The 25471-nt window shown below is 41.1% G+C and overlaps 2 protein-coding genes across 2 annotated transcripts in view; one reads left to right on the top strand and one right to left on the bottom strand.

Moving 5' to 3' along the window:
• Positions 1 to 221: 221 nt before the first annotated feature.
• On the top strand, positions 222 to 17787 carry impg1b (interphotoreceptor matrix proteoglycan 1b). The gene is given in 17 exon segments (XM_035532896.1): positions 222 to 288; positions 3721 to 3837; positions 3840 to 3937; positions 5018 to 5099; positions 5102 to 5175; positions 5728 to 5886; positions 6448 to 6506; positions 6968 to 7140; positions 7331 to 7531; positions 9597 to 9736; positions 14672 to 14890; positions 14973 to 15214; positions 15425 to 15601; positions 15670 to 15687; positions 15761 to 15920; positions 16691 to 16756; positions 17707 to 17787. Coding segments are annotated over 17 exon segments (2133 nt in total).
• A 693-nt stretch (positions 17788 to 18480) lies between these two features.
• Positions 18481 to 25471, bottom strand: part of myo6b (myosin VIb) — a 32224-nt gene continuing 25233 nt past the window's right edge. The window contains exons 28-32 of the mRNA XM_035533051.1: positions 24206 to 24366; positions 21476 to 21579; positions 21029 to 21160; positions 19872 to 20090; positions 18481 to 19727 (exon numbers count right to left, since the gene is read on the bottom strand). Coding sequence (XP_035388944.1) covers positions 19528 to 19727; positions 19872 to 20090; positions 21029 to 21160; positions 21476 to 21579; positions 24206 to 24366 — 816 coding nt within the window. The 3' untranslated portion in view covers positions 18481 to 19527. The remainder of the gene's footprint in view (positions 19728 to 19871; positions 20091 to 21028; positions 21161 to 21475; positions 21580 to 24205; positions 24367 to 25471) is intronic.

Here is a 25471-nt window from a genome sequence, read left to right as displayed (position 1 = left end):
GGCTGGGCCACGCCATGGATGCCCGCAGAGATCTGAGCCTTACTCAGGAATCTGCAGTGCCTACCAGGTTTCATTAACACCCTGGGCCTCCATCCAACCCCCTCCGTGGAAACCTGAACACAGAATCCTTGGAAGCATAATGACCACACCCAAGGGGCTCCAGATAAGCCACTGAGGACTATTTCCCTCGCTCAGCCAGCTTTGGATCCGAGCACTAAATCATGCCAGTGAAAACAGGACTATTCTTCAGCCTTTTCTTATGTGCCCTGCAAGCTACACAAATCAAAGGTAAGCACTTAGGAGCGAGGTGTAATGCTGTTATCAGGATGTTGTTTTCATTTGCACCCTGTCATGAAGTTGAATCGAAGCTCTGTAACTGTTCATCCGAATATATTGCAATTTTTGAAGCCTTTCCCTACATGTGATGATAGCACATATTTAAAGCCTTTTTTATGTCAAATACTGGCAAGAGACATTGATTTATTTCATGCTTTCTTCCACATATACTCCCTTCCAAAAATAAGTAAAAAGTAAAAGAGGGAACGATTAATGATTTGAATTGGTCGGATTAATATCTAAAACATAGAGGAAGACACTCTTAGTGTAAATAACTGAAACCTGGGCTTTTCAGTTATAGCCTGCATCATAAAAATCCCTCAAAATAAGCATCTGAACCCAGCAAGCATCGGTATGCATCTCGGTATGCATTTGCACTCATGTACAGCATAAAAGTACAATATGTTCAGAAGCTTTTGTAGTGCACTTCAAACTGGTTGCCTGTGCTCGTATGCCCTGGCTGTTATGATCGCGCGTTCCTTTCATTAGTAGCGCGAACAAAGGCCGCTGTGTTTGTGGCCGTGCGGGCGCGCTAATCTGTTCTGGCTCGTCGAACCCCTTCACCATCAGAGCTCCTCATCTGCACCCCAACATCACACACACAGCCTGACACCAAAGGCGCGCACATCCGGCTTCCCAGTTTGCCACTGCTCGCAAATAAGAGCTCGCCGACGCCATGCTCTGGTTTCCAATGTAAACAATTAGCGTGCAGACCCGACACCTTCACAGACCGTCCAAGAAGACTCTGGCTGAGGCCACGACATGCTCCTTTGTCACGGCACGCCCCCATCATACACCGGCCATCACTTCGCCCTCACCGCGTTTCTATGTGCACTGTTTCTTTGTACCCGACAAGTTTTTCGGTTATGGCCATTGGCAAACATTTTTTAACAAAGCTGGTATATTTCCTAAACAAAAACAAGTCAGTTATGCAGCACCGCTGGAACAATCTGCCTGATACAAGCAGGATTTAATTGATTGTTCAGTCTCCTTAAGTGTCATGCTTATTAACATATTTATAATCAAAATCAATTGTGTTTGTAATGGTTGATTATTGACAATCACCAGTGACATTTATCTATGTTTCTTAAATATTGAAACAACTTCAATATTCAAACGTTCAATTCAATTAATTTCAATGCAATTCAATTTATTGTTATCCATACATGTAACGTGCGTACAGTACGAAATGTAGTTTGGATAGTTTAGATATAGCCTACAAATACCAGTCAACATGTAAACACAATTATCAACTTCAGTTACAGTTGTGTTTAATGTGTTGCTATATTTTGTTGTTATTTGAAGTCAAAACAATGTCAAACGCCTTCAGCCAAATTACACTGAATTGATTATGGACTAGCCTACAATAACAACTAGTGATAACTTGAATTGTTCAGAAGCACAATAATGTCATTGCTACAAAGTAGCAATGGCTGGGGAGTTGCATGAGGTTTTGTTGGTCATGTTAGTGGTAGTTCACAGGGGCAAAGTGTTATTCTTCTGATGTGCTAACCTTCAGTGCTGTTTACAGGCAGCGTGGTTGTAAACAATGCAACAGCTGTAAATCAGATGGGGCTTACCCACTCTGAGAGACAGCTGACAGCAAAAGTACACCCTGGTTATGTTCATCTTTGTAAAACGATGGTTTTCTATGTTTTGGCTTAGCAAGCCTGTTCAGTTTAGGAAAATAGGTCACATTACTCAAGTCCTTCACAGTGACTAGGAGCTGCATACTTCAACAACAGAAGAATCCTTCATTTCAGGTCATTAACTGGTCTAATACTATGGGGCACCGGTCTGAGTGAGGCTCCAGTTAAGCGTGGCTTAATGTGATAAGAAGGTTGCTGAAGTTTGCCTGGTAAGACAAAGGGTGACTTTAAAAGCAGGACTGTAATTTCTAACCTAATCGTCATGGCACCCCTTGTTTTCACATGAACCAGAGATGTTAAAAGAGGCCAAAAAATGCTGCTTATGAGTTTGTGACTCATATGCAGCATTACTACAAGTGTTTATGCCAACACTCATGCATGTGACATGTGTCTTTCTCATATGTCTCTCCTCACAAAAAACCCAGATGTACTTGACTTCTGTTCTTTAAGAAATCCTGCATAAAAATATATCAATTAATTCATACTGATGTTAGTTTATGCCTCATTAGTTACTGTTTGAAAATCTTTATAGCTTATGTATTTATAGCCTTTATAGCCCATAGGGTTTAATATTAGAAAGGAATACTATTTTCATATTCATACATCATATGCCTGTTATCATATCAGGCATTATAACATGTTCATATGTAAACCAGTTCAAATATGGGCACTAGTTCTTTATAGGTACAGACTTATAGAGCAGATGTGAATAAATTATTGTTTAACCTTCTGCCCTTCAGGCACATTTACAATGTAAGGCCCACTCCTCTCCGAAACGGAGGCACACTCTGCACGGCGAGTTAGCTACAAGGGCTCGTGGCAAGTCCAAGATCTTATTTTTACTTTTTAAGTGTTACTTCTACTTTCCAATGCAGGTCAAATGCAGGTCAAACATCGGTTGTTTGTGGGCCATACAAAGTTCATTTCTGAAAATAAAGGAAATAAAGAAACCCTCTTAAAGTGAAACAGGAATAAACCCTCTACATTTTCCATCACCTATCAAACACACTAATAGCACCTGTTAATCCTGGCAGAGGGTTGTCAACTGCATACTGCCATTCCCAGTTTTCATATAAGTTAATCGGTGAATTCAGTTGATTTCTCATCAGTGTTTTATCATACTTCTATCATTTTTTAGTCAAACTTTGTTAGCTGTTAAATATAACACTCAAGCCTGTTAACATAGTGTAGAACCCTCTGGGGTTGGGAAGACTGAACCCTTTAATTTAATGACATAAGTGATCACCTGTGAAGCTTTCCAGTTGATTGGTGGACTGGAGTAGACTGAAGAACACTCAGGATCAGGCTGCTTTCTCTCTTAGTGACAATTCACTCATGCTTGCTCTGTCATAAAGTGCCACTCTATCTCAGCATCTGACACCAGGACCCAAAAAAAAATCCCCACCCATATAAGTAGGTCACTGTAAACCATGCACAGGTGCAACCATTTTATCATCAATTCACCAATTCTCTGTCCTGCAGATGACACAGAACCTTGTCCCCGATGCCACATATAGAAACATTTTTAATATTTTACACTATGTTCCCTGGGACTTTCCTTGGGATTATGACTGTATTAGCTAGACAAGTAAACATATCAGACCTCATAGATCTCAAATGATCTTTGGCTGAATTCCATTTTGTGTAATTACACTGTCCCTGGATACTCATCATTAAATTAAACCTTCATGATGGAGAGATACAATTAAAAAACACGGTTTCATTTTGATCCCAGACCTCAGTAGTGATGTTTTCTTGGGGATGAGAAATGGCAAATAGAGGCACTTCTTAGAGTCAGCACGTCTAGCCAGGCAAATGTCAGCTGCCCAGGTCTCGCTTGACTGGAGCCGGCATGAGTGAAGAGATCCGTGTGGCTCGGCATGGGGGCCAAAGTGTGTCCTCGAGAGAGCATGGCAGAGGTCAGCAGCAGCCATAAAGCTACAAACCGAGAGGTGGGACACTCTACATCACACTGGGACTAGGGGGTGGACATTAGAGCCACATTTGGTTGCAACAGCGCACACATTCATAAATCATTATTAACTTAGTAGTCAGTGGAAGCCTTGTGGGAGAAAAGGCAGGTCTGCAATCAGGCCAAAAAAGAAAAAAAACAGTGGCTGTGAACCAAGAGAGAGAGAAAAGTAGATAATCAAAGTGACAATCTGTCTCTTTGTTTGCCTTTCAGATTTCTTTTGCCTTTAATGTTCCCTTAGACCTTAGAGCCTTAGAATAAAAACAGGAAGTTCATTCTCTGTCGGAAAAAGATCTTTGAGTGGCTATGATTAGGTTAATAAATGAATGTAAATTAAATTGTGATTTCAGCATGCTTTTAAATGACGATTCAACTGTATAAATAAAAACGATATAAAACTTACACCAGGCAACAAAACTTAAACTTTTTTTATTACACAAACGAAAATATGAGGACAGCATTTCTCATGCTGAATTTGAATCTGCTTTTAGAATTGTATTTTTTTATCAGGCTTGTTTTTAAGTGATGGAGCAATTACATTTTGGAATGAGTACAGTATATATTACCTATTCATCAATAAGGCTGTTGTCTAAAATGTGGAGGTGTGTTGTTTTTGCCTACATTTGGCCTCAGGAGTCTCTCCTCAGTGTCTAGCTATAGTCTGCTAACAGAAGGGTGCCACCTTCCTTGCTACAGCTTTTCCATGCTCCATACAATGATATGTGAGTATACTGGAAGCCAAAAAGCTATGGATGATAGAGAATCCTGAAAACATATTTTGATTCACTATGCAAAAATACATAAAAAACTGATATTTTCACCTGGGACAAAATATTTGTTTGTTTGTTTTTGTTTGTTTGTTTGATTTTTACCTAGATTTTATAAGTATTGTAAATTAAAATATACACATCTACACTAATATAACACTGCCTACTACATAAAGCTTAGTTTGTCCTAAGACAAACATACTGAGCCTGTTTTTCGTGTGCTCCAATTTGCCCCAATAACATTCCTCTAGTACAGCAACATGTAATTAACATATTACTTTTTCACACAAAAGCTGCAGGAAGCTGTTTGGAGGGCCTTCCAGATTTTTCTAGATAAAGTACCTGACACTATGGAGTACCATCAGTGGGTGTATGCCAACAGAGAGACTCACTGTGTGTGGAAGACCAAAACTTTAACCACACCCAGGAACACCTTGACATAGTGGCTAGGGTGAGGATATATTACAACATTTTAACTGTGATAAACATTTCTGATATTATGAAACAAATATATTCTTCTTTCTGTGACAGTTCTTAATGTCATCCACAGAGCATGGTTGCTTAAGATGAACCTAAGAGGTAAGAACCCAAGCCACATTCCAAAATGCACAATGTTCAGTCAGCAGATTATCAGTTCCTGAATCCTTCATAAGTTTTGTACTGTACAGACTGGACTTGTAAATTACACTTAAAATGTCTCTAAATATATTTATGATGCTTCTGTTGTTGTTTTTGGTTTTTGTTAGTTTGGTTTTTTATTTTCAGTGCCCTGGCTACAACTGTCACACAAGAAATGTGAGTCCTTGACACTTATCTAGGATAAAAGTGTGTTTCTTGCAAAACACTTCATTAGCTGCCTAACTGATGAATCCTAATATTTCAGGTTCAGGTTCTACTGGTGAACGTTTTGTCATGGAATCCATGGAGGGAAGACTGCGGGCTTTTCTTTTTCAGAAGCATGTAAACTTGACAAAATAGAATTGAATCAGAATGTTGCCTGTAGACTGGGGTCCCAGCCGCTGCTCCTGCAAAGCCAGTGGAGCGCGTAATAGAGTTCAGTGTGAGTGTGGAGGACCCAGACTACAGTAAGCCGCAGAGTGATCCTGACACCTTACAGCATCATGATGTCATCCACAGTCTTCACAGTGGGGGTAATTTATCAGTCTGAACTCATGTATGCAGAACAAAAACAAGCAAACAAGTTTAGTTTGTTTGTTTGTTTTTTACAGGTTTGTTTTTTACAGTGGGGACTGTGGGAAAGGTGCCCAGCAGTCAGGTTTTGTCATTCACCTGCAGCCTTTCCAGAGTTTCCTTAGACTTTGTACATGATTTAGCAATGTTTCATGTCCCTGACATTCACTGCAGTTTATAGAGGGTTGATCAGCAATAATCACCAGTTGTGATTTATTCAGACTCCAAGGGTATGACCCTGCTAAATCAGAAATGAGCTTGAGTAAATCTAGCAAGAAAAAAGCCAGTGGAGGATTTTGCATCTTCAAAAGCTTGCATGAGATTTCTAGAATAGGGCTGTAGGATTATTTGCTGGCTAGCCAACCTATGGGTGAAAGGTCATGCAGACTCCAAGTTTCCCAGTTTATATGTTTATACTGATGCTGATATGATGGCATTTTTGTAATTATTATTTTGTTAAAACCTGAGAAGGTTGTTACATTTCTGCAAGTACCTGACTGTTGCTGAGGCATGTTCATTTATGCCTGTGCAGATGCTGTAGATTTTCAGCAAACTCCCTGGGTTTAAGGAGATTCGACTGCTTGGAAATCTGTGAATTGCAACTGTACTGTAGGATACATCCAGATATTACTCTCCACTGGACTTGAAAATTGCCTTTTCTTGCATGAGTAGGGCTCTTTCATAGGGCCATGCTGGGGAGTAAATCATTTAGCAAATGCACAACAAAGTGTCAGAGGCTATGTGCTTCAATTAGGCAATGCAAAGAGATCAATTGCACTGTTTTCTACTAAATCCATAACATGAATACTCAAACTGCAGTGAAGCAGAAGTACTATGTATACTGATTATGATTCCTAATTACAAAACCTTTTTCCATACATCATTAACAAACTTGGGGATCAATTAATATTGTTCTTGGATCCTCATAGAAGAATTATAAGATGTTAACTTGCCACAGTGACATTAATGTCACTGATCTAAAGTATGGTCTACAAAGTTGTTAAATTAACTGGTACAATCTCTCTTTATCTAATCAAAATAACTGGGATTAGCTCTGGAGGTGGTGCTCCACAATATGCTGTGGTGTTTGAGATAGAAGGTAGCTCTCTAGGAATAGAGTCTGGTCACTCTGGTGCAGAAACAGCCCTGAAGAACAAGGTAGTGAATGCTCTGAGTGAGGAACCATCGCTGCCTTTGGACATTCACTCCCTCAGCCTTGAAACAGGTATATAAAGTCAGTGCAATTTAGAGCAAAGCACCTTCGTGTTATATACAGAATCCAAACCATACCATATGAAATAACCTTTCAGACCTACCAAAAGAGAGCAGAAGATATCTACCTGGTGACATTAGCACAGCCGCTACAGGGCTCATTTCTGGTGGAAGTATTAGAAACACAAGAATTTCTGAAAAAGATGCCTCTACTAATGGAATCCACAGGAGGAAGGACGAGGAGACAATAGAGAGTACGAGACATGGGATATCCAAGCACTGGGATCCCACAACTACATTTGCAGCCTATATGGAGCAATCTTCACTTGAACCAAATGAAGGCCTCAGAGTAGAGGAACGCAAAGATGGAAATCTGATCACTAAGCTGGTTCAAATAACTGAAGGTAATGTTTCTCTTTACAGAGCAAATGTGGCATGAATACTGTGTCCTACAACATGAAATGAAAACATGCATACAAATTTTAAAAAATACAAAATAAATACATTTCCATTGCAATGTCATTGCCATACATTTACATTTATGGCATTTAGTAGATGCTCTTATCCAGAGCGACTTACAAAAGTGCTTTGTCATTTACTCATAGAATATATCCAAGTACAGTACAGTAGGTTAGAATTAAACATACCAATGAACTAGAATACTATAGAATACAGGGATGAATGCTGATATCTAAAAGTGCAAAATACATAAGGTCTATCTTAAACAATGATAAGTGCTATAAACAATAAGTGCTAGAGTTTGTTAAACAACATAAACAATACCCTAAAGTACTAAATTAGTCAGTCAATATGGGAGCAGCATCAGTTGTTCTTTAAATATTCTGCAAATAGATGGGTCTTTAGTCTGTGTTTGAAGACTGCAAGGGACTCTGCTGTCCGGACAGCAAGTGGGAGTTCATTCCACCATCTTGGAGCCAGGACAGATGCTTGTCATCCATGAGACCTGAAGCAAGGTATTTCAAGCCAAGCCGTACTTGAGGTTCAAAGTACACAAGGTACGGATCGGGCTTTGACTATTGACCTCATGTATGAAGGGGCTGGTCCATTTTTGGCTTTGTAGGCAAGCATCAAGGTTTTAAATCTGATGCGTGCAGCTACAGGGAGCCAATGAAGGGAGCGCAGCAGTAGAGTAACATGTGAACTTCAGATGATTGAAGACCAGTCGTGCTGCTGCATTCTGGACAAGCTGTAGAGGTTTGATGGCTCTTAGAGACCAGCAAGTAGCGAGTTGCAGTAGTCTAGCTTTGAGATCACAAGAGACTGCACAAGCACCTCGGTAGCTTCCTGCGAAAGAAAGAGTCGAATCCTTCATATGTTACTAAGGAGGAATCTGCAGGACCGGGTTAGATTAGAAACAGGAGTTGAGAATGACAACTGGTTGTCCAAAGTTAAGCCCAGGCTATGGGCAGCTTTGGATGGTGATACCAGGGAGTTCTCAAAGGAAACAGTGAGGTCATGGTAAGGGTTGGGAGTACCTGGGATGAACAGAAGCTCAGTTTTACTGGGGTTGAGCTTCAAGTGGTGGGCTGTCATCCATGACGCAACGTCAGTCAAGCATGCCGAGATACGTCTGGAGACCTGCGTGTCAGAGGGTGGAAAAGAAAGAAATAATTGAGTGTCATTAGCATAGCAGTGGTAGGAGAAACCATGAGAAGATATTACATCACCAAGAGAATGAGTATACAAAGAGAAGAGAAGGGGGCCCAATAAAGCTGTTGAAAGGTCTAGAAGAATCAAAACAGATGACTGTTTGGCAGCTTTAGTGGCATGAAGTTTCTCAGTCACTGCTATGAGGACCATTTCTGTAGAATGTGCTGGTTTGTAGCCAGACTGATTGGGATCATGCAGCTGGTTCTGGGTGAGAAAAGGAGAAAATTGATTATAAACTGCTCGTTCGAGGGCTTTTGAGAGGAAAGAGAGAAGTGATACCGGTCTGTAGTTGGTAATGCTGGAGCTGTCAAGTGTGGCCTTCTTGAGGATTGGCATTACCCTGGCGGTTTTAAATGCAGTAGGCACGTATCCAGAAGATAAGGAGTTGTTGATGATGACAGAGATGAAAGGTAGCAGATCTTTTGCAATTGTCTGGAACAGAGCAGAAGGAATTGGATCCAGCGGACATGTAGTCAGATTGCTGGAAGTCAGGAGTTGAAGAGTTTCATCTGTGGAGAGACGAGAAAAAGAAGTCAGAGAGTTGGATGTTGGGGAATGTTGGTTGGAGGAGTGGGAACAGAGGAAAAGGACTGGAGGATTGCTGCAACCTTCTCCTCAAAGAAGGTGATAAAATTCTCCAGAGTAAGAGATGAGGAAGGAGGGGGAGGGGGAGGATTAAGGAGAGAAGAAAAAATAGTGAAGAGCTTGCGTGGATCAGATGATGATGACTTGAATTTTTCTCTGTAGTAGGATGACTTTGCAGATGTTACTTCCAGTGAGAACTCCTTTTTTTTTAAGGAGCTAAAAGGAGTTCTACTTTGGATTACCCATCAAAGGTGTCTGAAATGACAGCTGGGTCACAGAACCTAAATTCCTTTGAAGTAGTCAGTACATGTATTTCAGTACAATCCTCAATTTTGAGAATTTGTTACAGTACAGTACGGAGTTTTACATAGAGAGGCAACATCATCAATTATGCCATTTTTTATCCCCGGTAAGATTACTAAGCAGGATGGCAAGGCTCTTATATGTTCTACTCCATGCATTTTTGTCTCTTGTTTACTGACTGGAAGCAGATTTTGTAAGAGGGAATTCAGAATTAATAGCAAAAAAGGCTATAAGTGGCCTGAAAATATCCCAAATTGTTTACTTAATTTTTCTACAAAAGCTTGGGTTCATTTTTTCCTGAATCTTTCCTATCCTACTTAAACAGGCAAAGGCGCAATAAACACTGTTTGTTGTAAAGAGTGCTACATCAGACAGGTACTCAAAGACTTTCTGGCAGTCTACATTTTTATGTCTTATCCCATCTCTCAACACACCCTAGCTTGAAATCGTGTTCTCTGTTTGGCTCAGCTTTGGCGGGCGCTGGACCAGAAGGGGCATTTGGGCAGGATAAGAGCACTTCAAGATTGGTCTCAGAAGCACTGAATGCAAAAATTAAATTCATGTGTTTAATCAATCCGCCAGTTAATTTTTTTAATCCAGAAATTCTCTGAACCCAATGCCTTGCTAAACTCAGAGGCCTCCAGCAACGGAAGTGAGAGGAGACATTAGCATCAACAGCAGTACCTCCAAATGAGTCTCTCTTTAATCCTCTACAGTGATTAGTCTCAGATTTGCTCTGTCACTAGCAGAACTAAGAAACATTACATTGACCAAAGCACAGTCTACATAGCAAACACCCCTGTGCTCATTTAGCTGTTGGGCCTGTGTATTTAAAACCTAGAGTGTTAATTATTTAATAATTGGTTGACAAATAGCAGCAGGGTGATTTTATTTCCATTCCTAAAACAAATTTAAAAGCTTGAAATTATTTACCTTTATTAAATGTATTTGTTAGCAAAGCTGAACAACAGAGGGAGACATGAGGATTTGAAAGACACGGGGGAAAACAAACCTTATAGTAAAAGATGGAAAAAGATACTGTAATTGGAGCCACACATAGGCTTAACGATTGTGGCTGCCTGAGCTGCAAACCTGCTCGATTTGCGCACGATTTGCAATGGATTATATTTGCGCTGCATTGCCCATTTTTTACTATGCAAAGGGAAAAATGTATGGCACTGATCAAATCAACTACTGTAGGTTCTGGCTTATGTCTAAATCAGAAAAGGCTACTGATAATGCATTTTAGTTGGTTTAAAGGTAACACATTTCTTTAATCCCAAAAGGAAAATTACAGTGTTCCATCAGCAAACATAGAATACACAGTGAATATACTATGGGTAGATAAAGAAAATGAAAACTGTATAGCAAGTAATACTATACAATATAAATATATTTGGGGGGGGCATTTATATACACTCATTGGCCACTTTATTAGTTAGTCCTCAGAGATTGTGATCCATATTGACATGATAGCATTACACGGAATCTCCCGTTCAACCACATCCCAAAGGTGCTCTTTTGTATTGAGATCTGGGGACTGTGGAGGCCATATGAGTACATTAAATTCACTGTCATTTTTCACAAAACAAATTTGAGATGATTTGAGTTTTGTGACAAAGTGTGTCATTCTGCTGGAAGCAGCCAATAGAAGATGAATACACTTAGTGTAACGTGGAAGGGGAGGTGAGCGAGGGCGAACACACGTGCGAAGTGCCGGCGTCTTGGATGTTATGTGAAACGGAACTGACGAGGGAAGCCATAACAAGCGTGACAGAGAGAAGACATACCAAGTTTTAATAACAAATAAACACTGAACAGAATGAAAGACAGACAGCAATAACAGGTAAACATTAACGGAAAAGGCAGCGTAGACGGCAAACACAGAGGGAGAGTACAAAAGAGATCTAAACAGACACATAGGAGCAAGCAACCATGGGAGACATATTACCAAACACATAACAGCGAAGGAGTGAGGACAAACGAAAGCTAACCAGAAATGATGAGAAGCAATGACCGACAAACAAGATACGTAGGGACGGGGTTTTTATAAGACTGTAATCAGGGATAAACTAGAAACAGGTGGAGACAAAGAGGAGACAGGGAACCATAGAGAATGATGAAAACCTGGAAATTACAAGGTTGCCTGGGAAACGGGGAACGCTCCGGCCTGTAGACGTGACAACTGAGATGGACATGGACAGGAAGAATACTCAGGTAGTCTGTAGCATTTAAACAATGCTTGGAATTAAGTAGCCCAATGTGTGCCAAAAAATATCCCTCCACCATTATGCCACCTGAGCTATTGATAAAAGGGAGGATGGATCCATGCTTTTATATTGTAAATATATATATGCACCAAATTCTGACCAATCCTTCTTTCCACTCTATTGTCCCAACTTGATGAGCCTGTGCAAATTGTGTCGTCAGTTGCCTGTTATAAGCTGACTGGAGAGGCACCCGGTGTGGTCTCCTGCTGCTATAGGCGCTCTGCTTCAAGGTTCGACATATTGTGCGTTCAGAGCCCCTCTGTGTAGCTCAGTTGTAACAAGTGGCTATTTGAATTACTGTTGCCTTTCTTTCGGCTCAAACCAGTCTGGCCATTCTCCTCTGAACTCTGGCATCAACAAGGCACTTTGGTCCAGAGAACTGTCACTCACTGGATATTTTCACTTTTTTGGATCATTCTCTGTAAACCCTAGAGATGGTTATGTGTGAAAATTCCAGTAGATCAGCGGTTTCTGAAGCACTCAACCGATCTAGCACCAAGAACTATGACACATTCACAGTCACTTAAATCATCTTTCTTCCCTATTCTTTTTTCCCACCTTCCATTCTCAGTCTGAACTTCAGCAGGTCGTCTAGACCATGTCTACATGCCTAAATGCATTGATTTGCTGCAGTGTGGTTGATTAATTAGATATTTGCATTAACGAGCAGTTGAACAGATGTACCTAATAAAGTGGCCAGTGAGTGTGTGGGTGTACATGCTGTACAGGTATTACAGCCATATATATGCTCTGAAATGTTATTAGGTAATTTGTTTTGTTTTTTTTACTCACAGTATGTAAATAGCAAAACTGCTTATCCAAACTGAGATGATATTGCATTGCAGGAATTGCCTGGTCAGTGGACTGTGCTGATTTAAATTTTGCCTGATAGAATGGATAAAGTACATCAGTAATTTGAATGACTAAGAAGCTTATACTCACTACTGCTTAGACAGCAAAGTCAGTCTTTTGTGGACTCTTTCCTGAAGCACATGTGGAATTTACGAATGCTATTAATAAACAGTATTAATGTGGCATGGCTGCAGTGTTCTGTATTAACTTGACATAAGAAAGGAGTAAGAAATTCATAAGAGCCTTGGAGCTTTAGAGGATTTGAAATTGTCTCCTATGAAAGGAGGTTGCACAAACTTGTGGTGCAAAACCTTGCTTTAGTTGGAGATGTGTGAAGCTTAAAGATCCTTTACATCAACTACAAAACTTAAAATTGGTCAGAAATAAATCTTTACTGATAAGTGATAAAACTGAATGACCATTAAATTATCTTTTGCTTCATAAATAGGATTATTTAACTTTGTTGCAAAAGACTTTTCCATTTGTCTTTCCTAAAAACTGAATTCAACTTGGAAAGTTTTCAGATTGCCACAGGCAAACGAATAAAGATTTTCCCATAGAGACACCTGCATAGCACATTCATCACCATAGTAGTCTGCATCAGACATCTCATATATTAACACCAATATAGCGCTAGACGTTAGTTATTCAGAGCTGTAGGCCCCTTCTTTACTCCTGCCCTTGATGGTTTGAGAGACAAAAACTGACTGAACTTTGATACTTCTAAAAGTCAAGTAAGAAATATAAATATTTAAGTGGTACACTTAAATTAGGACAACATTGGTAGGCCATTTCAAAATGAAACACTGCATGCAATTGTGATGTGAGCAACAGCCAGTTACTGATGGACTGCAACTTACTATATGACTCAGTACATAAACTAAAACTTGCACATCTTCCTGAGTCTTTGAGTCAGTTGGGGGCATTATGATGTTCTAAGTACTCCACTGTTTAAGCATTGGAGTCACTTGCATATCTGTTTTATATACATATTCCTGCTTCATTTTAACCTCCTGAACTTCCAGAGTTGCTAGTTAATTAGCAGCCTGAACCCTTGAAGGGTTAGCAAGGGTCAGCCTATAATGCTGCCATCAGCTAAAGTGAACTGTTACTAGGCCAGGCTTTTGAATCATGGGGTGCTCTGTACGGAGGCATTGACCTCTGCTGTCCTGACACTGTGCCCAAGCAGTGAAGGAGAGACTGGCATAGATTGCTTAATGCTAATTATTTCTTGGTATGCAGGTACAGAGCAAAAACAAACTATTTGTGAGTTTCACCTTGTTCTGTGTTTATCCTTTCACAGTGCGAGTCCCTAAATCAATAACTAAATAACTAAATGTACAGAGAGAAAGTAAACCTTATGTTTGTGCCTTTTGAACCTAATCAGGCATACATTTCTTTTAACCTAAAACGTACAAATCGTTCAAATTAGACTCCTGAAATCTTTGAACAGCTCTGGTGACTCAGCTGCTCTAAATTCTCCTCAAACTCCCCTTCTCTCCAGTACCACTCGCTAACACATACTGCCATGAAAGAGGTGGAAAGAATAAGCCAGGATTTAAAATCAAATGCAGACACCTGCTAAAATTGTTTAGTTTTAGGTACCAACTGGTGAAACTACACTTTGCCCCCAAGCATCAAATTAGTAATCAGTCCTAGGCCACTTACCTCTGTGTATGTCATGTTTAAAAATGAAAGGATTCTGATTGTGAGAGAGCGGAAAGTTACATGTTGCAACTACGTTAAGGCAGACAAAGACTGCAGAATATTGAAGCACATCAGTCAAAAGTAATCAGGTCTATAGATATTAGATCAGAGATGCTAAAAAATCTCATTGACATTTCATTCCCTTCACCTCTGTAGCTACTCTCATATCTGCAATCCAATCTGACTGGCTTCAAGGAGCTCAAGATCCTAAACTTCAAACATGGCAGCTTGTTATTGAACAGCAAAACAGTGGTCCCGCATAACACCACTAAAGTCGCGCAGTGTGTGCTCAAAGACTTTTGCAATGCCACATCCAAGACACTAGGAATCAAAATCGATGCCCAGCTGGTAAATGCTGCCTCAGGAAAGGAGAAAGTGTTTTGGACATTACCAAAAGCCCTGATACAGCTGAGAGAATATGTGCTGTAGAAAGAGAATCCGAACAAAAGGAGTCGAGGCTGCCAGTAATCCGTCTTCTTGATCGTCTCCAGGTCAGGGCGATCCAGGCACGTACGTGGACTGCAGCGAGTTCTCCCAGTGCACAGTTAACACACAGAGCACAGATGTGGAGTGTCTGGGTGATCCTGGCTACAGCACAGTCCATGGTCTGCCCTGTCAGAGCATCTGCAACCTCCAGCCCAACTACTGCCTCAATGGGGGACGATGTGAGATCATACAAGGCCATGTAGTAAACTGCAGGTACATCAAAGCAGCCCAATCAGTTTCCCTTTCTCTAATATATGTTGAAAAAATTTTAGAAATCCTTTTTCTAGTACTGTACAGTGTACTTTTTATCTGAACGTTTTTAATTTTAACTTCCTGTTCACTTGGGACATTGTGACACCACCTCAGTGTGTGATGGCAAGACACCCTTGATTCCTCTAATGTGTCTCCTTTAACTATTTTTAGATGCCCTGAAGGTAAATTCTGGAACTATCGTGGCGAGCACTGGAGTGAACTGATGTCTCTGCCAGCTGACCCACTCCTTTTCACTGCCTGTCTGGTGAAACAGCTGTGTGCTGTAATAGGCATCTTGGTTTTCATTAACAATAAATGGATACGGATCAGAAAGACAGTGACACTAGTGTAACTTGTTTATTTATTTAAGTTTCTCCCTATTTGTTTTGTTTTAGACATTTCCATCTTTTTCACAGACATTAACATGCAATGGTAAGTTGTCTTATTAAAATGTTTTGTTGTTAAAAATGTCATGTCCTTTGCATTCTAAACATTCACCCTCTTTCCTCCCCATGAGGGCAGACTGAGAGTGAATCCAGTTTTTGAGAATTATGAGGATATCTTGACTCATGTGTCAAGCATCAGCTATCCCAAGAGCTCTGATGCTGGGTCATCTCAACTTTCTAATCAGTTTCAGTCGGTTGAAAACATACACCTTAGCATTGAGGTAAATTTATTCTTAACCAGAACTCATAACTAACATATTTCATCAGCTGACGCATATCCCATGAACTGCACAAATCTTTTGTTAAGATTTCTTTTTACATTTTTTTGCTTTTGTATTGAAATAAAGTGGAAATGTCAGGAGGGTTGTACGAGGCAGACTAAATAAAACAGAGGAAAGAGGAAACAGAAACATTACCATTTCTCATCTGACCGTAGTGAACTATATATTTGTCAGTTAAAGAAAAATAAATGTGTCAAAATCCATGCATTAGTTTGTTATTAAAGGTATCCTTACCTGCGTTGCCTGGTAGGATACACACAAAATGTATGAAATGTCTGATAAAGTCATTAAATTATCCCATGAAATTATTTTTCACTGTACATTTTGTCACATACCAGAGAAAGGTGTCATTCTGTAAGCTGAACTGCTGTGAACTGTGAATGAATGGGGTTGTTTACTAAGGTCCCCAACCTTAATATCACCCTTGAAAATGCATTTCTCATGAGAGAATACTCAGAGGGAATGTACTGTCTAGATATTTGCTTTTGTTATTTGTGTCTTTGTAGTTACTTCATTGTCATGGCTAATGATTGTGAGTATTTCCTTTGCAACATGCTACTCAAGTAATGTCTCTCTGGCATAACAAGTCACTGCAACAACAACAAAAAAAAATGCTTTCTTATCCTTTAGCTTACCCAGGTCACAGCGTTAGAGCTAACCAATGCAGGAATTTGCCTTAAATTCATAACAGCCTACAAATCTATCTACAGATGCCCAGAAAACTCTACAAAAGGTCAGAAATGGTTGATTTCCACCATTGCTTATCACATCATGAGGCAAGCCCACACTTTTCTTAAATGTATAGATGTCTAGCAAAATCTAAACCTTTGCAAATGGCAGAAAAATTACAGGAGCCGTTAAGAGCCATTTGTAATTGAAGATGGATTTTCATGTTTCTATCTCCAAACATTATGCATATGAAAAATACAGACAAGTGAAAGCACTAATTGCTTTCAATCATCTGCTAACAGTGTTGATAAACTTGGTTAGCTACCCTGCTTAGAAAACACTGTTATACCCTGCACACCTCAGGTGCTTCTAGCCTCTTTCTCCTTTACTGCTTTTGGAATCTGGACTTCCCTCGTATTCTTTTGGGTCGCCATTACACGTACACCAGCTTTTTTGTGGTAGGAGTGAGGCGTACATATCAAGCCCACCCCAGTTTTCGTATTTTGTCCAAAAAATTGATGAAGCTCAAAAGTGAAAGTTATTTTCATCAGCATAGCAGTCCAGGTTCTGTCACCAACAGAACATAATGAAAGAAAAGAGAAAAATATATATAGATTTATGTCTAATGTGAAAGATTAGCTACAAAGCATGTGAACAGCTCAAATCCATCAGGATTCTGAGAAAGGACTGCTTGAAAGAATGACTTGACTTTCGGTATGTGTCCTCATGCTGCTGAGCATTTACAAAACAATGAGCAATTTTACTGTCTATCACAGGATGTCTGCTTTAAAATGTATCCTTACTGTGGAAGAACAACTTATGGTACCATGATTCAAAAATCAGGTAGCTAACAGTCTAATAGTTCTCCTTCTCCCAGCTCTGTACCAAGTGCCCCTCATAGTTAAATGAAAATGGACAATTAGAGTCAATTGTCTCAGATAGTCATGTGAAAAAAAATGAAATCTTATTTAGCCGCTACGTAATGCTGTTATTGTATCTCGTTAGGGTTTATTAGCTCTTGATGTTAAAGTGGTCTCTCTCCTTTTCGCTTTTCCAGACATGGCTGTCCAACGGGCAAAGGGCTTCTCATCCTTTGAGGAGACCTGATAGTGAAGGGTTGAACGTGACCGTTTTATGATGACAATTCAATGACCATCCATGTCTGTAGTGGTCTACACTGGTTTTCAGAGCAGCCATACTAAACCTCACTATATTGGATTTGTAGCATATATGGCAATTCTCTAGAACCAGTTGTGTTCTCAATGAAGATAACAAATGGTCCATTATCAACAACCATGAGCAGAAAATGTATTGTTTGAAATTTGTAATCTGTTGGATTTTTGTGTGCTTGTCACAGGCTATTGTCTTCCCCTCATAGTGAGGTATTTATTAAAAAATAGATCCATTTGTTGATATTTTAGAATATAGCTCTGTACTGAAATGGTCCCTTTTTTTTTAATAAGTGATGAGACAATAATCAAAAATAAAGTGCTACTTTTTTTGTTATTTAACTATTCAAACTCCTAGAGAATATTAACCTAAGATTCTGTCAGAATACATAATAAAATTGTACTAAAAAAGAAACCTAGCTTTTGCATGTAAATATCTTGCCAATCATGTGTTTTGAAACCCAGACCACAACACACAGATGAGGAGGGTTTTTTTATCTGCAAATATGTTGCAGTAAAAAAGCTTAAACAGTAGAATGTTGAATGTGTTATGTTCTCTAAGAATTTATATTGTGTATTCCATGTACCTAGTAAACATTTGTAATTACTGTATGGTTACCATGCAGGCTGTCAAATATGCACAGTACAAAACAGTCCAAACATTTTCCTATGGAATGTGTTTATTCCAATCCAATGGAACTAATGGAATGACTATTGCAATAAAATGAGTGACACTGACAAATGTCAGTCAAAACTGGCCCAGTCTGGGTAAAGGCTGCACATGTCACACATCACTTTTTCATTCCCAGGTCAAGCTTTTCCAATGGACAATTTTTGTTTTGTGATTTTAAACCTAACAAATTATTTGTGCTGCGAGTCTGTTTACTCACATTTTAACATTTTCATAATGCTACATGATGAAATTATCTGAAAAAATAAGGACCTACCAATTAATAAATATGTAGTACAGTATGTTGGAAATTCTGTTTGAAGTGCACAAAAGACAAGAATAAATGAAAGACAAAAATGACTAATCAGAGAAATTGAAGTTTTTGGAAACTTCAAAACATCCCAGTATGAATCTGGAACAGCAGTTCTACTGGTTACAGGCCTAGGACTGACAATGCAATGATATAAACAGTGAAGTCCAAAATGAATTTACAAATTCCATATAATAAATCACACAACTCAGAAACAATTATTGGTCCACAATTAAGAAGATGAAACAATCCATCATCAGAGAATCCATCATCAAGACTGATGGATGATCAGGGATGAAGACATTTACAAGAACAACCTTTTTCCTACTCCAAAGGCAAAAGTCTGAGTAACAAATGACCCCCAATTCTTTAAGACCAATGGCAAAAGTTACAGATTAGTGATGCAAATACCTGAAGTACATGAAGCTCAAAACGAGTGTGCTACAGAACAATTCTGAAAAGAGCGGATAAATGCAAATGACCACAGCAAAAATGATACAAACCAAAAACAAAACAATACGACTGACAGAAATACAGAAAGAACTCCTTCAATTTTAAAAAACAAAATCCCACCTACAGAAGGTCATAAGCCCTTATGGAAACGAGCATTTTCCAGCTGTCCGCCACCACAAAGAGGTCCCTTCTTTTCAGCCCTTGGTCACTACTGCAAAGTCTACCAATCCACAGACAGGAAGGTCTGACATGGAGACATGAGGCTGTGGGGTTCCTTCACTTGAGCAAGGTCTGGAGCATAGCCGTGGCGTAAGTGGGTCGCGCCTGCTTGCTCTCGATGGCGCTCTTCAGGTAGTGAATACCGCCACAGCGCTCCCAGATCTCCTCAAACTGCCGCGGCAGGATCTCAGCGCCGCGCTTGCGGGTCAGGCCCGTCTCCTCCAGGCTCAACTCACACATCTCCATGTCGTCTTTCCCTGAGAAGACAGCACAGCACACACACTTGCACATGATCCAAAACGCCTGCAAAGTTACTTCTAACAGAAGATTACTATTAACATTATAATTTAGTCCAAGACCAAGCCTGATGCATGAAACCAGCCCTGAGCGCCTGGGAATACCTGCTACCAGCAGAATAGGCTGTTTGTCCGGGTGCAGCTCCATTTGCCGGGCGATCCAGGGTCCATCAAAATGGGCATACCACCAGCCCTTCTTCTTGTTCTGGGGATCTTTGTATTGGTCTGCAGGCCGGATGAAGGGGATGCGGAAGTAGCGCTGTTGACGGTTCACGGTGATCTCATGGTGGCAGGCAGGCATAGGTGGAGCCAGGTTCTGTTGGGCTAAAGGACCACATCAATATTCAAATTAGAAAACCACCCACATCTGAGACATACCCTGATATTTCAATCAGCTCACATCTCTCCATTTTAATGACATCCTTTATTCATAAAAGGAGACAATATATACTGATTAGAAGTGGGGGAAATAAAAATTAGATTAAAATCTAATGTTTGCAGGACTGAGGTTACTCTCGGGAATGTTCAGGAGAGGAAAATGGGATTTTCAACTTCGTTATGACCAAGGCAAGCCAACACCTGATCCTATCCAACTCCACTGATGGGAAACGCAACCTGTGTTTGAAGTGACGCACTTCAGAAGGGTTTATCCGAGAGCGCAGGAGTACACCCCTAGGCATGGGGAACAAAGGCTGTGGGACTCACGAAGCTGTTTGCCCTGTGCGTGCGAACACTTAAGAAAGAAATTCCTTTTTTTTTCCAGGCGAGAAAATACGAGCATCGTGCCTTTCAGATCATCAAACCACAAAAAGAGCTCGATTCCTTGGAGGTGGCCGCGTGTGCTGTGAGAAGCACCTCTGGCTGTGTGCATGCGCACATCGCCACGGGAAAGTTAACCAGAGGCTGGATATGATCGGATGCGGGCTGGCTCTTAAAACAAGAAATGCAGAAAATGAGAGAACAAGCTGGTTCACCCATGACTAGCTGCAAAAAAAAAGTCAGAACAAATTAATATGCATCTAAGAAAAAAATAAATACCAGCTGAATTTCTCATTTTTATAACGCAAGAAGGAATTCTCATTTGTAGGACTATATTTATTCCTCGGAGTAAGACATGCCTGTGGGTCTAGAATCTGGAGTCCTCTGTCCACAGAGCCTGTAGATTATGGTGAAAAACCAACCCCATATTCTTACTGTAAGAAGGCTGAGGAAAAAGGCAGCACCCACTCTGTGTATGCTGCGTGCAGGGCGTGGTGTCGTACCATAGTCAGTGACAGATTTGGGGGCTCGCTGCTCCAGCTCAGCGTTGCGCTTCTTGTTCTTGGATTTCCAGGCATGGTAGACCTTGAGACGCCGGTGAAACTCCTCCCTGCAGGCTGCCAGCAGGTCGATATCTACAGCAGAGAAGCGTCGTTTATGCCAAACGCAAATCGCGCAGTGTCATTTTACCGGAAAGATGGCAGATGTGTGTGCTGCAAAATATCAGACCCTTCTGAAGGGAAAAGACTAAGACAGCAGATATGGGCAAAAGATTGTTCGAAATAAATAAATAATGATGGTAGACTGCAAGCAACATAACCCGATTTTGTAACCCAAAATGGCCAGTTTGGTGGGTAGGAAGCGGAGCTCTCATCGAGCTGTCACATCGATTATTCCAAACAGTGAGGAGTGCTTGAGAGGGGCACTCAGGAGGGAGGCCCCGCTCTTACCGCACGAGGTGTTGATGGCGTCTCGCAGCTCGGCATACTTCCACTTGCTCAGGTCATGCTTTTTCCCCCCAGCTGCCAGCTTGCTGGCTTGCACCTGTGGACCCCTGTGGCCACACAAGCGAGTCCTTTTACACAGCGAAAACAGACAAATCACCCCCCCCCCCTTAGCTGAAGAGCACGCTAAAGGATGACTCTGGCAGTGGAAATTCCTGCCCTGGTCATAAGGAAGAAACTGAGAGGTACCTCCTCTGGTTGACAGCGGACAGGTTAGTCTTAATATAACACTTAGAAAGTTAAACATGAAACTAAGATTGAACCATATGGAGAAAAGATCCATGAGATTAGCTAGTAACCATTAGCAAAGGCCTGAAGTAAACACAACCTTAATACATGTGAAGATGATAAAGTATATGGGTAATATGAGTAAAAGGCAGGATCAGGACAGTTTTCTTATACATGGCATGAAAAGTTCAGCTAGTTATAAATCAAGATTTAAAGGTAGGTTTAGAACATAAAAAAAAAAAGCAGAACCTGCTCCATTTTAAGGAAGCAGAAACAGAAAACCTAACTGACAGGACTCATTAGGCTCAGGGTGAGCCAACCTCGCTTTGAAACTAATGACAACACCCTAGCAGACGTTTCCTGACAGTGGGCCAAATCAGTGCACCGCTGAGACAATGAGGCCACGTCTCGAGCGTGGTGAGCCAGTGAGAAGCCAGCCTTAGCGAGTGCGGGAGCTGCACAGGAACATGGCGACAGGGTGCAGTGCGTTAAGTACCACGACAGGCTCAACGCTGCACCACCCTGGCAGCTCCAAGTCAGTCAAGAGTTGCTTTTTCTTAACTGAAGCCGCTCTCAGTTCAGAGTCTGGGGAACTCCACGTCACATTGACCTCTTTAGCCCACACCGTCCTGAGAGCTACAACCTAAATCCTGTTCGCTAAACCTGTCCACTGTAAAGCCAGCATGCGGTATCAGCAGCATGGCCGAGCGCAACTGTGCAGCATGGTGACTTAACCCCGGTGAGCCAGTAGCCACGGAGATCAGGGAAAGTCAAAGTCGACAGATGGACAGCTGATGAACGCTGGTAGTTTAGTAGCAGGGCAGCCACTGTACACCTGTTATTTTTCTGGTACCCATAGGGCATGTGTAGGGGACTGCAGCGCAGTCTCATTGGGTTAATGGAATCAGAACCAATGCATCAGTAAAATGTGAAGCTAGACTGGTGATTTTTTTTTTAAATACATTGAGAACAGTTGTAAATTGATTCCAGAATTACACATGCACATAGACACACCCTACATTTTAAGGTCCACATAAAAAACTAAATTTCTATCTCTAAAGATAGGGTAATGTGTGTGGGTGCAATACAGATTGATGATTTTTCAACAATAAAGCGGATTAAAACATCCCCATGTTATCGCTTCAGAAGACTTAATATATGCTTTTTATAACAATGTACACACCCACAAGTCACAGACTTGACCATTTATGGTCCTAACAGAGACTGTTAAGCCTGTTAAGCAAGCGTTTATCTACAACAATATAAATGGTAAAACTCTGACCCGATTGTCAGTCATGATGTCACTGTGGATGTATCTGCATGTGTTTGTTTGTGTGTGTGTGTGTGTGTGTGCACGCATCATAAAAGCTCCTGCATGGCTGAGCACAGCAAAAAGGCCTCATGAGGGGACACTCTGTGGCAAGCGAAGCTGTTAAAGCTGTCACCAAAGCAGACAGGCCTAGACGCTGCCTAACCCATCTTGATGAACGTCCGCAGGGAACAACCACAAACAAATGTGCGAGCAGGGGCTCCCCAAAGAACAGCTCTCATATCAGAAAAGGCTGAAGACTCTAAATGCAGTTGGACTCACGTCACTCATCTACTGTGCACAGCAAAGCTAGATTCATGGGTTACTGAACCACTACTTTAAAATTAGACTAACGTAGCTTTTTAACCCAAGGCTACAGGATTGCACCACAGCTCTTTAGTAGACTAGATCTGTTTGTGACTTTCATAGCTTTTGAAGCAAGTAAAGTATCTTTATTTATATAAAGTATAAAAACCTTTACTTGAGGGGAGAAGGGGAATGAATTCCTAATTTCTTTAGTGGCAACCAACAACTGCACCAACTAAAGCAACCTGTTCCCAGGACCCTGCAAACGCCCTCAGTGAACAGGAGATTACACTAAGGATCTGTTAGCCTGTTCATGGCAACATTCATGAAATCCCTTTCTAAACTGCTAAAATATTACGATAAGAGGGGAAGGCGTGGCTGTATCTGAGGCTCAGGAAGACCCTTGTTCTGGCTGTTTTACTTCTCACACTCTTTCTCCAAAGAGTTGTACTATCAGTTGAAAAAGAAAGAGAAAGAAGAACTATTTCATAGATCCAAAGCTAGTCTTTGGTCTGTGGTGCTTCAGAAGCACAGACGCAGGAGTGGGCAGAATGGCCAATCTCACGGTCACTTTCACAACACAAAGCTGTTTGCTTGGCTACAGTTTAGCTGCTTTTGTTTTTGCTTGTTTGGGTGCTTTTAATATGGAAATTTCTATGCAGGAGTTCCTGCAATATGCACATATTTTGTACATGGGTACACCTGAGCAGATTGGAGTGGAGTGCCTTTCTGCCTGGCACTATCTGCAGCAACCATACGTATGTATTGTGTGTGGGTGTGTGTATATACACACACACACACACACACACACACACACACACACACACACACACCTGCGTAAGCTGGCGTCCATGTGGGCTTCGTCCTGAATGAGCTCAGCCTCGCTCTGAGCAATCCTCATGGCCAACTCTCTGTCTCTTCTCTCCTGCTCCACAACGGCCTGCCTCTGGGTCTCCTCTTCTCGCTCCACAGCCAGCTGAACTTCCAACTCTGCCTGCATCCAACACACACACAAACGAAATGCAGATGTAGACACAGACCCCATTAGAAACACGTCCAAACATACACCATCATAAACGCATACAATTATATAAACATGGCACCTTTCAGAAACAAACACAAGCCTGCAGGATAGTCCTGCCCTCTTACGGATCACACTCTAAACCTCCCATTTCAAACAAACACGGCACAAGAAAGCTTCATACAGTCATTGACCCCCAACACAACAGCTAGACACAGTACCTGCCACACTCTGGGGTCTGGGAGTGCTATTACTGCATGCTACTACTGGTCAGACACATTAGCACGGAACATAACACTGCATGCATGCGGTGGAGGGCAGCTCTGAGAAGGTGTGAGGTCTCTGAGACCCAGGAGTGATACGGTGGGCATTATCGGCAGGTCCCGGAGACTCAGACTGGGGCCAGCAAGAGCACGGCCACTTTAGAGAAGTTCAATCTCAAAGTGGCTTGGCAGGGCAATCCATCATGGCTGCGAATGCAGAGGGTCTGGAGCCAGAAGAAAGTAAGAGAGTTTGGCACCTGTGAGGGCAGCAGGGTCTGACGGATACCCAGACGACCAGCTGGGGGTGGCGTCGGCAGCCGGCCTGGAGCATGCCGTTGTGAGTGAGCCGGCCGCGACTCATCGGAGTGCACGGCAATAGGTGGCTTTAGTGATTTTAGGGCTTTAGGCGAAAGACTTTGAAGTCCGGACGGAGCTTGCTTTTCCAGTACATGTGTGAGCACAAAAGCCTACATACAGGCTACAAAAACTGCATAAAGCCTGCACCGTCCAAACACATATAATTGTAAATGTAACCCAGTAAAAATAAATACCAAATAAATAAATAAATAAATAAAAATGCAGTAAATATATGAGCAGTCTCGCAATTACATTGTCATGGCAACAATGAATATATATGAACATTAACATATATGAACATGAACATTTCATTTTTCTGTTCAATCCAAAACAAGTGTTTAATGTGATAATGAGCAGTAGTGGGATGTGTTAAGCGACATATTCTTATCGACCTTTAAAAACGTGCCACAGGATTCCATGGAAACGGCCCATTCAGCCAGAGTGATGAAATCTTTGGA

This window comes from Electrophorus electricus, chromosome 13 (genome assembly GCF_013358815.1).
Source record: "Electrophorus electricus isolate fEleEle1 chromosome 13, fEleEle1.pri, whole genome shotgun sequence".
NCBI lineage: Eukaryota > Metazoa > Chordata > Actinopteri > Gymnotiformes > Gymnotidae > Electrophorus > Electrophorus electricus.
This window is presented reverse-complemented; position numbering and strand designations above follow the sequence as displayed.